The 13,660-nt window shown below is 33.0% G+C and overlaps 1 protein-coding gene across 2 annotated transcripts; it reads right to left on the bottom strand.

Annotated features, from left to right (window-relative positions):
* Positions 1 to 3,041: 3,041 nt before the first annotated feature.
* Positions 3,042 to 7,284, bottom strand: LOC109813806 (interferon-activable protein). Of its 2 annotated transcripts, none has more exons than XM_020378067.3 (6): positions 6,994 to 7,284; positions 6,604 to 6,659; positions 6,375 to 6,430; positions 5,786 to 6,286; positions 4,222 to 4,393; positions 3,042 to 3,465 (listed from the first exon to the last, which is right to left on the bottom strand). In XM_020378067.3, the coding sequence occupies exons 1-6, from the start codon at positions 7,145 to 7,147 to the stop codon at positions 3,313 to 3,315; spliced, it is 1,092 nt and encodes a 363-aa protein (XP_020233656.1). In that variant the 5' UTR covers positions 7,148 to 7,284; the 3' UTR covers positions 3,042 to 3,312. The 2 variants fall into 2 exon arrangements, with proteins under 2 accessions (XP_020233656.1, XP_020233655.1); XM_020378066.3 differs by having other exon boundaries at positions 6,375 to 6,433; positions 6,994 to 7,282.
* Positions 7,285 to 13,660: the final 6,376 nt, after the last annotated feature.

Consider the following 13,660-nt stretch of genomic DNA (forward strand, 5'->3'; position numbering starts at 1 on the left):
CCTTGTAATTTTATTATTTTCATTAAGTTAATTTATGTTGACAATGTGATTCTCTCTACTTGTATGAATTTTGAGTTTATTTATTTCATGAGATATTTTAGCTTTATATTATTTGTGTTATGGTATGGATAAAAGAGTATCGGATACTTAATAAGCTTCACGAAAATAGGATCCTTCCCTTGGAAGTCCAAAGCGCTAGCAAATTTCGGCAACTTCATAATCCAAGCCGGAGAAACCAAATAGAGCTAGAGAAACTAGTAATGTTCTAACCAGTTGCCAATTTCTCCAAGATCAGGAAGATCAACTGGTAGAGAGAAGATAAAAACAATACAACGATAGCCATCAGCTGCTCTAACCGAAGCAAAGAAACATGTAAACCATATACTCGAATACAACAACATTTGAGGAAGAACAGATAAAGTACTTACCATCCCAATGTAGAAGGAAGGCGTTGTGTTCTTGGACTGACATAGTTGTGCTCTTCACATTGGCTATCAGAAACTGAGGATAGTCGTTGATGGAAAAGTTAAAAGAAATGCCAAGATCATCGGTATCTTGGTCATAGAGGGACGAAACTACATCAACAATGATAAGGAATCCCAAGATTGTGACCATATACCCTACACAATAAAGGTCATAAAGCCAAAGGGCATGATGAAAAGTTGAAAAATTAGTGGGTAATTGGGTTTAACATTTGTTTTGTCAAATTAATGGCCTTAAAAAATGCCCCACCTCTTCCAATCGGCTCCCTTTGCATAAATCATTCTATTGGGCCACTTATAGTAAGGTTTAGAGCCCCTAGGCCATGTGCCCATATTGGAAGGGATCATACTCGATCGAAACCAGGAGGTAATAGGAAATGGATAGCTAGAATGACGGTGGTCATGGACCAACAAGGTTATCACATCCATGACGTTCATCAGTACAAAGCTGGAGTTAGTCACGACCCTCTTGAGCCTTGAGCAGATTCTCGAAACCCCTGGAGTAGCAATAGCCCGTGATCACTAGAAAAGCTGGATCCGATAGTTATGATAAGTAAAGGATTTACTTAAAGAGGATGCGATGAAAGAGATTTGTAATGACTAAATGATTTTATGATAAATCCATTACAATGATGTTTAAATCATAAAGGTTATATCTTAAACTCTTCATACCAACCAAGATATAAGGGACATTATCATCATTAAAAAATTTCTAGTAGAGTGGGTTAGTCGAAAGGATAAGATATCTCAAAGACTGTCTATTGATATTAGTGATATATATTAAGTGAATAATTCAAGTGGGTAATATAGAATTTGAAATGTTGTCGAAGCATTTTTTATGAAAACGATGAAGCATGAAGCCAGAAATCTAAGAACCATGCTCCCAACAGTTAAAAGAAGCTGTTAATTCAACCCCTAAGATTTCATAGATATTTCCTAAAAAAATAGGATTAGAGTATGTGCATTGATGAGAGAGCTAGTCGAAATCAAGTCAATTAGCCAAAACAATTGAAGACCACAATAATTAGTGGTCAAAGGTTACATAGACTTGATTTAGGTTGCTAGTTTCAAATTTGCAATGAAAATATTTACCAAAATACATTGAGACACACACAAATCATTCAAACATATATTTCATTTTTTTCATAGATTTTTTCTTCCAATGCATCTTTAAATTTTGCCGAATTTATAGCTTTCATGTTGAAATTTTGTTATCCTTTACTGATTTAAGTCAATTATCCACTTTTTATTGTTATTTCATTTACCAATCTAATGTTCATTGTGAGTGACTTGAAGACCTACATTCACTTAAGAGGCCAATTTTTCTTTCAATATTCAAATTGTCTCATCAAACATTCAAATTTTGGAATTGTGTTGGAGCTAGATTAGAAGAAACTAGTAACACCATCATTGTCCCCACTATCACCACAACCACCACTACTATCGTTGACACGGCCACCACCATTAGTGATGGCAACAACTACCATACCTATTATATTGACACTTTCATTATCGTTGTCATTTCTTGTCAATGATTTAACCATTGTTTCAATTGTTTATCGTTGTTGTTTGTCGTCAACATTTTCATTATCATTTATATAGTCACCACTAACGTTGTCGTCAATGAATGCATCTTTTCTTTTGTTATTCATTATTCACTCATCCTAACTTTAATTTAAATGTTATCATAATTTATTATTTTTATTATGAAATTATTATGAGTTATGTTATGAATTATGAAATTATTTTGAGTTGTGTTATGCACCGAATCTTAATCTTTTATGATTTATTATGAGTTATGAATTATTTTTCTAGTTTATTATTTTTATCTATATGCATTTATATAAATATAATTTTGCATATACACATAACTCTAACAAGTCAAATTACAATCTTTTACTGTCTTTCGATTCTTAAGTTTGATAACATTAATAACGATAATAGTAGTGACGACAATGGTGATAGTATTAACAATAATTCTAATGATGATAACCACAACGACGATAAAATACGTACGACTATATTTATAATATTTGAATTTAAGTCATTTATTTTAATTTAATGGTTGAAATTGAACATATTTTCATTCTCACATATATTATAAGTCATTTATTTTAATTTAAGAGTTGAAATTGAACATATTCTCATTCTCACATCAAAATGATAATCTCCCTATACCGTTGTAATAACAACTTGTCTTTAATCTTCTGAAAAAATTATTGAAAAAAATAGTTAAATCTAAATAAATAAATAAATAGTTAAATCTAAAAAAATTCAAGTAATCATAACACATTTGTCTCGCTCTAAAAAAAATGTATGCAATTTAGAATTACAATATAAAACATCCAAATTTTGATAGAGAGAAAGCCATACATTGCGGGTACAGTATCTATACATCAGAGATTAAGATTAAAATGCTCTTTAAATTAATCAATGGTGACTTGCATATTCTTGAGATAAAAACATGCCCTGTCATTGAGTCTCCTCAAGGTTGCAAGAACAAGATACCACGAGACCATAAGAGTTAATCGATTAAACATACAGCACTAATCCCTCAAGTCACAGGCAAGAAAGATAACAATTTATTAACAGAATCATTGTTCCAGTACAGGTGTATTTTGAATCGTCAGATTCCTATTCTTGTATCAACGGTACAAACAAGAATACAGGAGAACATAAGACAACAAATAAATTAAAAAAAAATAGCTACAGTTATAAAGAATGGCTATATATAAAACAGTGTTGTTTTATGAGGGCTTCATTAAAAATTACTAATATTAAAAACAAATGAAAGAATGAAATAATGTATTTGGCCCAGTTTTCAATAGATTCAACCTGAGAGTGTGCAAGGCTTCAGGAACCAAAACATGTCCAAGGCTTTTGTTTCTCTACCATCAACTATTGCAGTGCTTCTGCTTTTCTCTGCAGGAGGCTCCTTCACAGTTTCCTTGTTTTGTTCAATTTGTTCAAGTATTCCTCTATCCTGCAAAAGAAGAAAAAGAAAAGGCATATCAGAAACATTCAACTCCTGTTAGGTTATAGGAAGAGTGAAAATTTTAACAGCAGCAAAGCCTTTGCCCTTATACAGTAGGACTGATGTGTAGTGTGGTGTCATTTGAGTCTTTGACATTGAATAAAGTATTCATTGATCTTGTTATTTGTTAATCAAATCAGCATATATGTAATATATCCCAAATGCAGCATGAATTGGTACATTTTCATGATCCTTTCAAGTATCATAAATGATACAAGCTATATCTTGTTTTCTTGATATGAAAGCTATATCAAGTAATGCATGAATTTTTAGAAAGATATTTCATGAAAATCTATTAAATATTTAGGTTTTAATACCCTTTCGGTCCCTATAGTTTCATGAGTTTTATCTTTTAGTCCTTATAATTAAAAAAATTTCTATTTTTTTTCCTATATATCAGTTTTTGTTTTAGTCTTTATTGGCTATTGCTATAAGGACTAAAAGAAAAAGTTTATGAAACTATAAGAATTAAAAGGAAACAAAAACATATGTATAGGGGCTAAAATGAAATATTCCAAATTATAGAAACTAAAAGATAAAGTTCATAAAACTATAAAGGCTAAAAAGGTATTTAAACCTTAAATATAACTACAAAACCTATTTATCCGTCCTAACCCAATCAAAATCTTTGGTTTTGATGATTTTGTCTAATGAAATGTTGGCACGGTCTTTCAATCTGAAAAAATGCAGTTACGAAAAACATACCATTAGCCTGGATTTGGAACCCTTTGTGGGGGTATTTTTGTTGAATGCACGTGCGGCAGAAAAGCACTGAGGAGAGGGAGGATTTGTTCGAATTTGTTGTAAGCTCTCCTCCCTCTTGTGCTTCAGATTCTCCAAGTCAAGAGTAGGCATGTTCTCCGACTCATCATGTCTTCTGCAGAATACAGCAGTAGTAATACACAAATGATTAACTCGGGAAATGCTAGAATGGTTGCAACTTGCAGTTGTTGATAATCAAGTTAGAAAACAGTTGGCACTCAATGAACTATAGTATCAATAATTTTGTATTTCTTATTGTTTGATTTGATAAATGAACTCGCATGTTTACTGTTTGAAACAGGCTTAACTATACTGAAGATGAATAAAAAAGACTATGACATAAGATAGTAGCTGAAATTTAGTATCTCACGAATATAACTTCTTATGTTTGAAGCAACTGATGAGGTGGTGGAGGATGCTGTGAGAATTTAGAAAATGATTTGGTTATTTCTAATGGGGCCCTTTAATGCCATGAAAGGAATGTAGTGGTGACAAGCCAGTAATAAATTTAATTAGAAGACGCGTTTCCATATACCACAAAATAAAAGAGCTTCGGAAAATAAACGACCTATAATTTGAAAACTGACCTATAACAAGCCTATAATTTGTCTCCAAAGGGGTGTGTGTATATGAAAAATAATTATGCATGATGCAAAAGTGATGTCTGTCCTAGTTAGCTTTCTGTTTGGCGTGAAAGAGATCCTCCACCAAACTCAGGCTATATGAATTATGCAACTACCTACATTTATTGGGTTGCCACTGAATACCATAAACATGGTCTATCACGTGGCTAACTAAATAATCACATTTCTTGGCAATGCAGATTAAGCATAAATATGTACATGAACAAAATGTAGTTTTGTTTTCTAAGATTGAGGATAATAATTTTATAACTTCAATAGTGCAATATCAATTGGCATTACTTATCACAGTTCCAAGCATGCTAGTCATTACAAATAAAAACATCAACATGACAAACAGTTTTTAGCACTGTTTTAGTTTCAACACTAGAATCTGTTGACAAGTATAAATTATTACTATCTGATAAGGAAAAAAAAAAACCTTTTTAGCAGTTATATTTATATTGCAGTCCCCAATTTCAATTGCAACCCTAATACTGCCACAACTGCATCATGGCGGCAACAATTGAAACTCATAATTTTCTGTGGACCACATTTACTTGTAATTTTCTAGTGTTTGGTGTGGTATTTTGTACTCACGTGAATTCATTGAATTGAACCCTAAACTCCAAACTAAATATTTTCCATTTTCTATTTTTTTTTTTTTTTTCACTTTTACTTACAAAAATGTCACACCATCTTCAACAATAAAAATTGTTTTCGGTGTTTACTATACAAGTATTTAAAAGCAGAAAAATAAACTGATAATAATGTGACATCTTTGTAATTGAAAGTGAAAATAATATATTTTGTCAACCAAAACAATCCTAAGATTTTGTATATAATTCCTAGAATTTCTAATTGGGACCATAGAAGAATATGCTTACATTTTTCTCTGTTGCTTCACTTTAACACACATTCCCTCCAATTTTTCAGCCTTACTACTCACTTCAAGCAGTGGCTTCCTTTCTTTCTCTTTTTTATCTGACTCTGCCAAGGCTTGAACAGAACAAGGGTTCTTCTCCACTACCTCTTCACTCTCTTTGAGGCTCAATTTTTCATCATTTTCTCTCTCCCTTGCTCTTATTGCCAATTTCTTCAACTCATTGCAGAATTCCGTGATTTGATTCAGAATAGGCCTCCCCGCAAACAAATTCCTGGCAGATAGAGTTGACCTCAATGAAGGTACCTTGTGATCCTCGAATGTGTCATCAACCACTTTCTTCTTCTCTTCACTAGACTTAATTGCTTCCTTCCCGAGGTTTACTTTAGTAGGAGGAGAAAACAAATTCGGGTTTTGGTTTTCACTGTCGTGGTTGAATCTGAATTTATCAGCTTGGGCTGAAGCTGATGATAGTGCAGGCACCCTTCTCTTGATTTTCACATCTCTGTATCAAGATACAAAATTTGCGAATTTCAATCTTTCAACACAATCTTGAATTGCAAGCTAAAAGAAAGAGTGTCACTCTCAATTACCTTCTATTTTTGCCACCACATGAAAGATTTTCTGAAAGATAACCTGGGCTGAAACCCTTCTACAAAAAGCAAAAGATTAAAAGAATCTCAGAACAATATCACCAAAGCCCGTAAATAGAAACACGGCATCAGAGAACCAGCTCGAGGCTAAATGCTTATCAAATGGGGAAACACCCAAGATTGAGAATCTCACACTTAACAAGAGGGTAGAAAGAAGAAAGGAAAAAACCTTGGAAGGAGTTGCTGATCTTAGAAAATCCTCCGCTGTCTTGGGATGTTTGCAATCTGCAAAACCCACCAAAATTAGAAAGCCAAGTTACAAAAAAAAAAAAAAATATATATATATATATATATATGTAACTTTATTACAATTATAACAACAAAATTCTAACCTAAAATCTTCAATATTAAATGATTTTATAAAAAAAAATATGTATGGAACCACAATATTAAAGCTTCTGGGGTCACTGTGACTGCAATTGCGGCCCATTTATCAACAATTTCCCAACAATATCAAGATTGTGACACCCAATTTAAAAACCAGACAAGACCCATTGAAAAAGAAGCAAACTTTGGCAAACCCAGATGGCAATTATCTTGGAAGAAAGAGAAATGGTACCAGGTTTGCAGAACCAAGCTTCATCAGCATGATCATTGAGGGAGTGGTCAAGGGACAAGAAGTCAACCCACTTGGGTGCGTTGATGTTTTCGTAGAGTTCGTCTTCCACGAAGCTCCACTCGAGTCTCTTCCAATCAATTTTCGCGGGTTCCATTGATGAGAGAGACGAGTGCGTTGAGACCCAGAAAGCGTTGGATGAGAGTGTGTGTGTGTGTGCACGTGATAGTGAAGGGTGCAAATGTGACCGTTATGATATGAGTCAGAGGGAACGGAGGAATGAACGTTAGGAACCGACATTGGATCGCTCTTTGTCTTGTGCTTTTGACCGTTGGAGATCTGCGTCAATTGATTCATCATCAGTAGTCATGATTAAACTAATGTTGTTGATCACATGATTACGATATAATACTACCTAATTAGTAGGGAAAAAATTTATGATTTAATAAAAATATATAATTTTTTTCTAGCATATTGGTAGTAAAATTACATGTGAAGTCTAGTAATTAATGAGCTAGACACAAATAATTAATATATTAAATTTAAAGTTAAATCATTAAGTAGTATTCAAGTTCAATTCTTGATTGAAATAATTCTTAATTAAACTTTATCTTTCTATCGAATTAAATTAGTTTAAGATGAAGTTTTAAAATATTAATGTAAGTTTTAGTAAAAAAAAATATTATAATGAAGATGAAACTTAAGATTTCATTCTATTTTCAATTTTTAATATCAAGTGGATTCTTAATTTTTGTATTCTCATCAATACATTTGTATTAACTTGAACAAGATCTTTTTATATATAAATAGTTTAGTTACTTAAATTAATTATGTTGCAAGTTTAATTCTTTGTTTTTGTGTATATAAATTCTATTCCCTTAGTAAGTTTGAACACTTGAAAAGAAAATATTTTTGGGAAACGAGTTAACTTCATGGTTAAACAAAACACTACTTATAATTTCACTTTCTCATATTATTTTCAAGTAAATTAAGTTTTCTTATTTTAAAAATATATTTGAAAATAAGAAACGTAAAGAGAGAGATTTTGTTGTAACAATTTAAAAAATAAATAAATCCAATGATTAAATTTTCTAAAAATTTATTAAAAGAAGAATATATGACAATGATTTCTTTGTGTGCTGATACAAACAATTAGAATTAATTTATCATTTTTCTTTTTGTTGAATGGTCTTAGCAAAGACACAAATTAATTCATAACCATCAAAAGAGTTATTTTGATCAGCATCGTCTTTGTAAAAACAAAGACATTATTTGATAGGCGAAATCTACAATACATCCATGTATCACATGATTTATGAGTGGACTAATAAAATAAAATATATTTTTCATGTGGTTCACTAGTGAAGAAATGAAAAATATTATTAAATATATGAATAATTAAATTGAACAGTTTATATTTACATAATAATAAATTTTTTATTAATGTAAATTTTATTTTTTGATAGTAAATAACCATTTTGTCAAATAAAAAACCCTCATCACCCCCACTGTCAACTCCAAGCTCCTTCGACACCCCCACTCTCATCTCCATCAACCCTAACCTCCTTCTTCAACCCTGTCAACTCCAATCTCCTTCTTCAACTCCATTAGCCTCAACAACAACAACACCTTCAGCTCCCGAGGGCTTTGTCCCCCCCCCCCCCATTTCCTTCAACAACGGACCCCTCAAGATCGACGACAAGATCGTCATCGCCTATGAGTTCTACAATCCCACCTACAACAATGTCTTCATTCTCGACACATGCACAGAGAAGAACAAACATATAATAGACAAAAGTACAAGAGTAAAATATATAGATAAAAGCATAAAGACTAAAGTATCATCCACTAATATATAATAATAATATTGTTTCTCACTCTTCTACAGAAGCTAAATATCGTGCTATGTATCCCTCAAATTCACAATGTATCAGGACGAATCATCAAGAGTTTGTGAGTCAGAAAATGAAAACGATTAGTAGAGTGTGATTTGGTAAACAAATTAGCAATCTGCAAAGAGGAAGTAACAAAAGGCAAAGTGATGATGTCATGTTGGAGATGATGACGAGTGAGATGATAATCAATTCCAATATGTTTTGTGCGCTCATGAAAGACTGAATTGTGGGCGATGTGGATGGCACTTTTTGTTGTCATAGTACATAGGAGTAGATTTAGAAAAAAGAAATACCCATATTAGAAAGTAGCCAACGTAACCAAACTAATTCTACAGTAAAAGAAGTCATAGCATGATATTTAACTTCTGTAGAAGAGTGAGAAACAATATCTTGTTTCTTGCTCCTCTAAGAGATAAAAGATTCTCCTAAAAAAATACAAAATCATGTGGTAGACTTACGATTAATAAGGTCGCCAGCCCAAACAGCATCAGAATAAGCATGCAATTCCAAAGAAGAAGATGAAGGAAATAGAAGACTCTGAAATTGAGTGCCTCGGAGATATATAAGAATATGAAGAAGAGATGCCTAATGCACTATAGTAGGAGAGCTCACAAACTGACTAACAACATGAATAGCACAAGTAATATCAAGTCTAGTAATAGCGAGAAACACCAAGTTTCCAAACAATGCATGATACAAAGTGGGATCATGTAAAGGGACACCATCAGAAGGAAGATATTTTGCATTAAGCTCAAGAGGAGTGTCTGCCACTCTAGTATCAGAAAGTTGTGCCCTTCAAGAATGTTTGCAATATACTTAGATTGAGAGAGAAGATAACCTCTATGAGAGTAGGCAACTTCAATCCCCAAGAAATAGCGAAGAAGGCCTAAATCCTTCATCTCAAACTGTTTAGCTAACTGCAATTTTAAGCCTGGAATCCCATCAACATCATCCCTAGTAATAATCATGTTGTCAACATATAGGGAAAGAATAATACGACCATGAGAAAAAGTCTTCAAAAACAAAGCAGAGTCATGATCACTAGAGCGGAAGCCAAGAGATGCAATCACAATAGCAAACTTTTCAAACTAAGCATGAGGAGCTTGTTTAAGACCATAAAAAGACTTCTTTAATCTACACACACCCCCAGGATTATGAGGAACACCAGGTGGAGGTATCATGTAGACCTCCTCTTGAAAATCACCATTTAAGAACGCATTTTTTACATCCATTTGAAAAATATGCCACTAAAGAATAGATGCAACTGTAATAAGAGTGTGAATAGTGGTCATCTTGGCAACTGGGGCAAAAATTTCTTCAAAATCCATGCCATATTGTTGTGAGAATCCTTTAGCAACAAGAAGCGCTTTGTAGCACTCAACTGACCCATCAGATTTGGTTTTAATCTTGTAAACCCATCAAGACCCAATAGCATGTTTTCCTAGAGGAAGAGAGACCAAGTCCCAAGTAGTTGTCTTGTGTAAGGCAGAAAGTTCCTCTGTCATAGCTTGTTGACAAAGGGGGTCAAGCATAGCCTCTTTATAGGAAGAAGGCTCAGACAAACTATGAATGGCCATTAGGAAAGAAGCAAAAGAAGCAGAATAAAAAGAATAAAGAAAATTAGGTGTTTAAGTGGACTTACGAACATGTGAAGGATAACTAGGAGAAATCGGATCAACAACCACAAGAGGATCTTGGGGGGTCGTGGGGACATCTTGACCTACAGGAGTATCAATATTATCCCTACAATTTTCACTCTCATATTTATTCAAATCACCAATATCCATGGAAAAGGGATCAATACGAGTGAGATCAGACTTTGTAGGATTGAGAGGACCAGTAGAAAGAGAATAAAATGGTATGTGCTCAAGGAACACAACATGATGGGAAACATAGAGTTTTTGGTTATTAGGATCATAACAACGATAACCCTTCTAACCATCCACATAACCAAGAAAGACACATATAGTAGAACAAGAAGACAATTTACTACGTTCTACTTGTGGACGAAGAACAAAACAAGTAGACCCAAAAACCTTCAAGGAAGAGTAATCAAGAACACAACCATACAACCTTTGGAAGGGAGACAAACCTGACATAACAGAAGATGGAATTCTATTAATAACATGGATACCAATAAAGAATAGCTTCACCCTAAAAATCACTTGGAACCGAAGCAGACAATAAAAGGAAACAAACCGTTTCAACAATATGACAATTTTTTCTTTCAACAACGCCATTCTGTTGAGGAGTATCAGTACATGAAGTCTGATGAATAGTACCATCAGAAGCAAGTCATGCAGAGAATTTATTAGAAGTGTGCTCATTACCCAAATCACAACGAAACCACTTAATAACAGCATTATGTTGGGTTTTAACCAAAGCACGAAACTTATGTTGTGTTTGAATGATTGTTATCATGGTATTAAGAGCATGGTTCGTGCTTGGGAATACCTAAAGCATTTTGCGTTTGTGATGCGACCCGATTCATGAAGTTTAAGGTTTTGCCTCACTTTTGCATCCACAACAAAGTTTTATTGTGGTTTTTTATATTGTTGCAACCCTTTCTATTTTGTTGCGATTTTATCTCTGTTTCGGCACTAAAGTTTTGATTTGCAAGGACTTCAAGTGTATACCAACTTTTAAAAAAAAAAAACAACTTTTGGTTCAGTTTTTGATGGCACTACATGATGATTTTGAGGGACTTCGTGGAACGATTTTACATCATTCTCCCCTTCCTAGTGTTGATGTGATGGTTAAGGAGTTGTTGGCAAAAGAAATACAATTGAAGTCCAGCTCTGGTTCTGACAAAGGAATTCTCTCTACTCCCCCATCAGTATTTGCTACTCCATTTAATAAAAGTAACTCTCATGGAAAGGTTGGTTATGATGAATGTAGCTATTGTAAGGAGAAATGTCACTAGAAAGCACAATGTCCAAAATTATTGAAGCCTCAACAACAAACTCAATGGCGTCCTCATTCCTATCAGTCAAACCAGAGAAACTTTAAAGTTCCACTGTCACATGTTGTTACTAATGCTCCACCTAGTTCTGCTACTAAAATCACTTCTCAAGTTGATGATCTTACAGTTCCAAAAATTTATTACTACTCAGTCACATGCCTTGTTTGCCTCCTCTGTAAAAGGTTTGTATTCCTCTAGTTCATCAGGTATGTCTTCACCAATATGGGTTCTTGATTATGGAGCATCTCATCACATGTCATATGATCCTAAGTGTTTTATGTCTTTAAATACTATATGTCTTCTATACTTGTCATGATTGTTGATGGCACCCCAATGCCATTAGCAGGCACTGGATTTGTGTCCACGCCTAAATTTGATACTTTCATATGTTTATTACATTCCTAGTCTCACTTTGAATCTTGTTTCTGTTGGTCAATTATGTGATTCTAGTTATTCAGTTTTGTTCTCTTCCACTAATTGTTATGTATAGGATCCACAATTCAGGAGGCTGGTTGGGATAGGCCGTAAACAAGGGAGACTCTATATGTTTGACGAGTTGAAGGTTCCAAATGTTGTGGCATCCATTGTTGATCTGTCATCTTTTAATTTGAATTCAGCATCATCTAGTTTTTACTTGTGGCATTCCCGTCTTGGACATGTTTCTTCCTCTAGATTAAAATACTTGGCTTCTACTAGAGCTTTGGGAAAGTTACAAACCAGTGATATTTTTTATTGTTGTGGTTGTAAACTTGCAAAGTTTATTGCTTTGCCTTTTAGTAAGAGTGTTTCTATTTCTCAGGCACCTTTGACTTGATCCATTCTGATGTATGGGGTCCATCATCAGTTCTTACCAAAGATGGATCTTGTTATTATGTATCTTTTATTAATGATCATACTCATTATTGTTGGATTTATCTTATGAAACATCATTCTAATATCATTATAACAATCATTCAAACGCAAACATATGCACAAAGAAGAACAAACATAGAATAGAAGAAAGGAGGCTAAGGTTTTATTGAGAATAATAATATTATCTCACAAATCATATAATAGACAAAAGTACAAGAATAAAATATATAAATAAAAACATAAAGACTAAAGTACCCTCCACTAATTTATAATAATAATAATAATATCTAACAACAACTTTTATAAAATAATAGATAAAAATAGCATAAGTTTTTTATATTAAAAATAATTACACAATATCAAATTGTAATTTTTTTTAAAAAATGTAATAATAGATAAATTAATTATTTATATCTTTTTGAGCAAATTATATTAATACCGCCTGAAGTTTGTTGATATCACGCATGCACTGCCTAACCTTTGCCACGAAGGAGTTGTTGTTCAGAGAATAAAGGGCTATGTGCTATAGCTTTTTAAAATGGAGAAAACTTACATCTAGATCCTGAATTGTTTCATAATTAAAATTGGAATTTTACTTTACTAATTTATATAATTTTTTAATGCAAAAATATATTGTGTGGATAACTGAAGTAAAACTTCGAATCTTAAATACAACTCAACCACCAATCTGAAGAATTGTATCTAAGTTTAGTTCTTTTAAAATCATTTGATTTTCTGAAAATCATCTATCATTGGAAATCTGTAAAATTCGAATGGCATACAAGGATTTTCTGACGTAGGTGTTTCCAAAAAGTTAACCATGCAGATAAATGCTACACCTTATTCTAAGAAGCTGGGTAACAAAAATTTCAGATGGGATGAACAAAAATGTTTACTAAAAATTAAGAATCAAGTGTTCAAGATACTGTGGAAGAAACCAAAAGAATGATACTGGGGGGAA

This window comes from Cajanus cajan, chromosome 10, assembly GCF_000230855.2.
Source record: "Cajanus cajan strain Asha chromosome 10, NIPB_CcT2T_4, whole genome shotgun sequence".
Classification (NCBI taxonomy): Eukaryota; Viridiplantae; Streptophyta; class Magnoliopsida; order Fabales; family Fabaceae; genus Cajanus; species Cajanus cajan.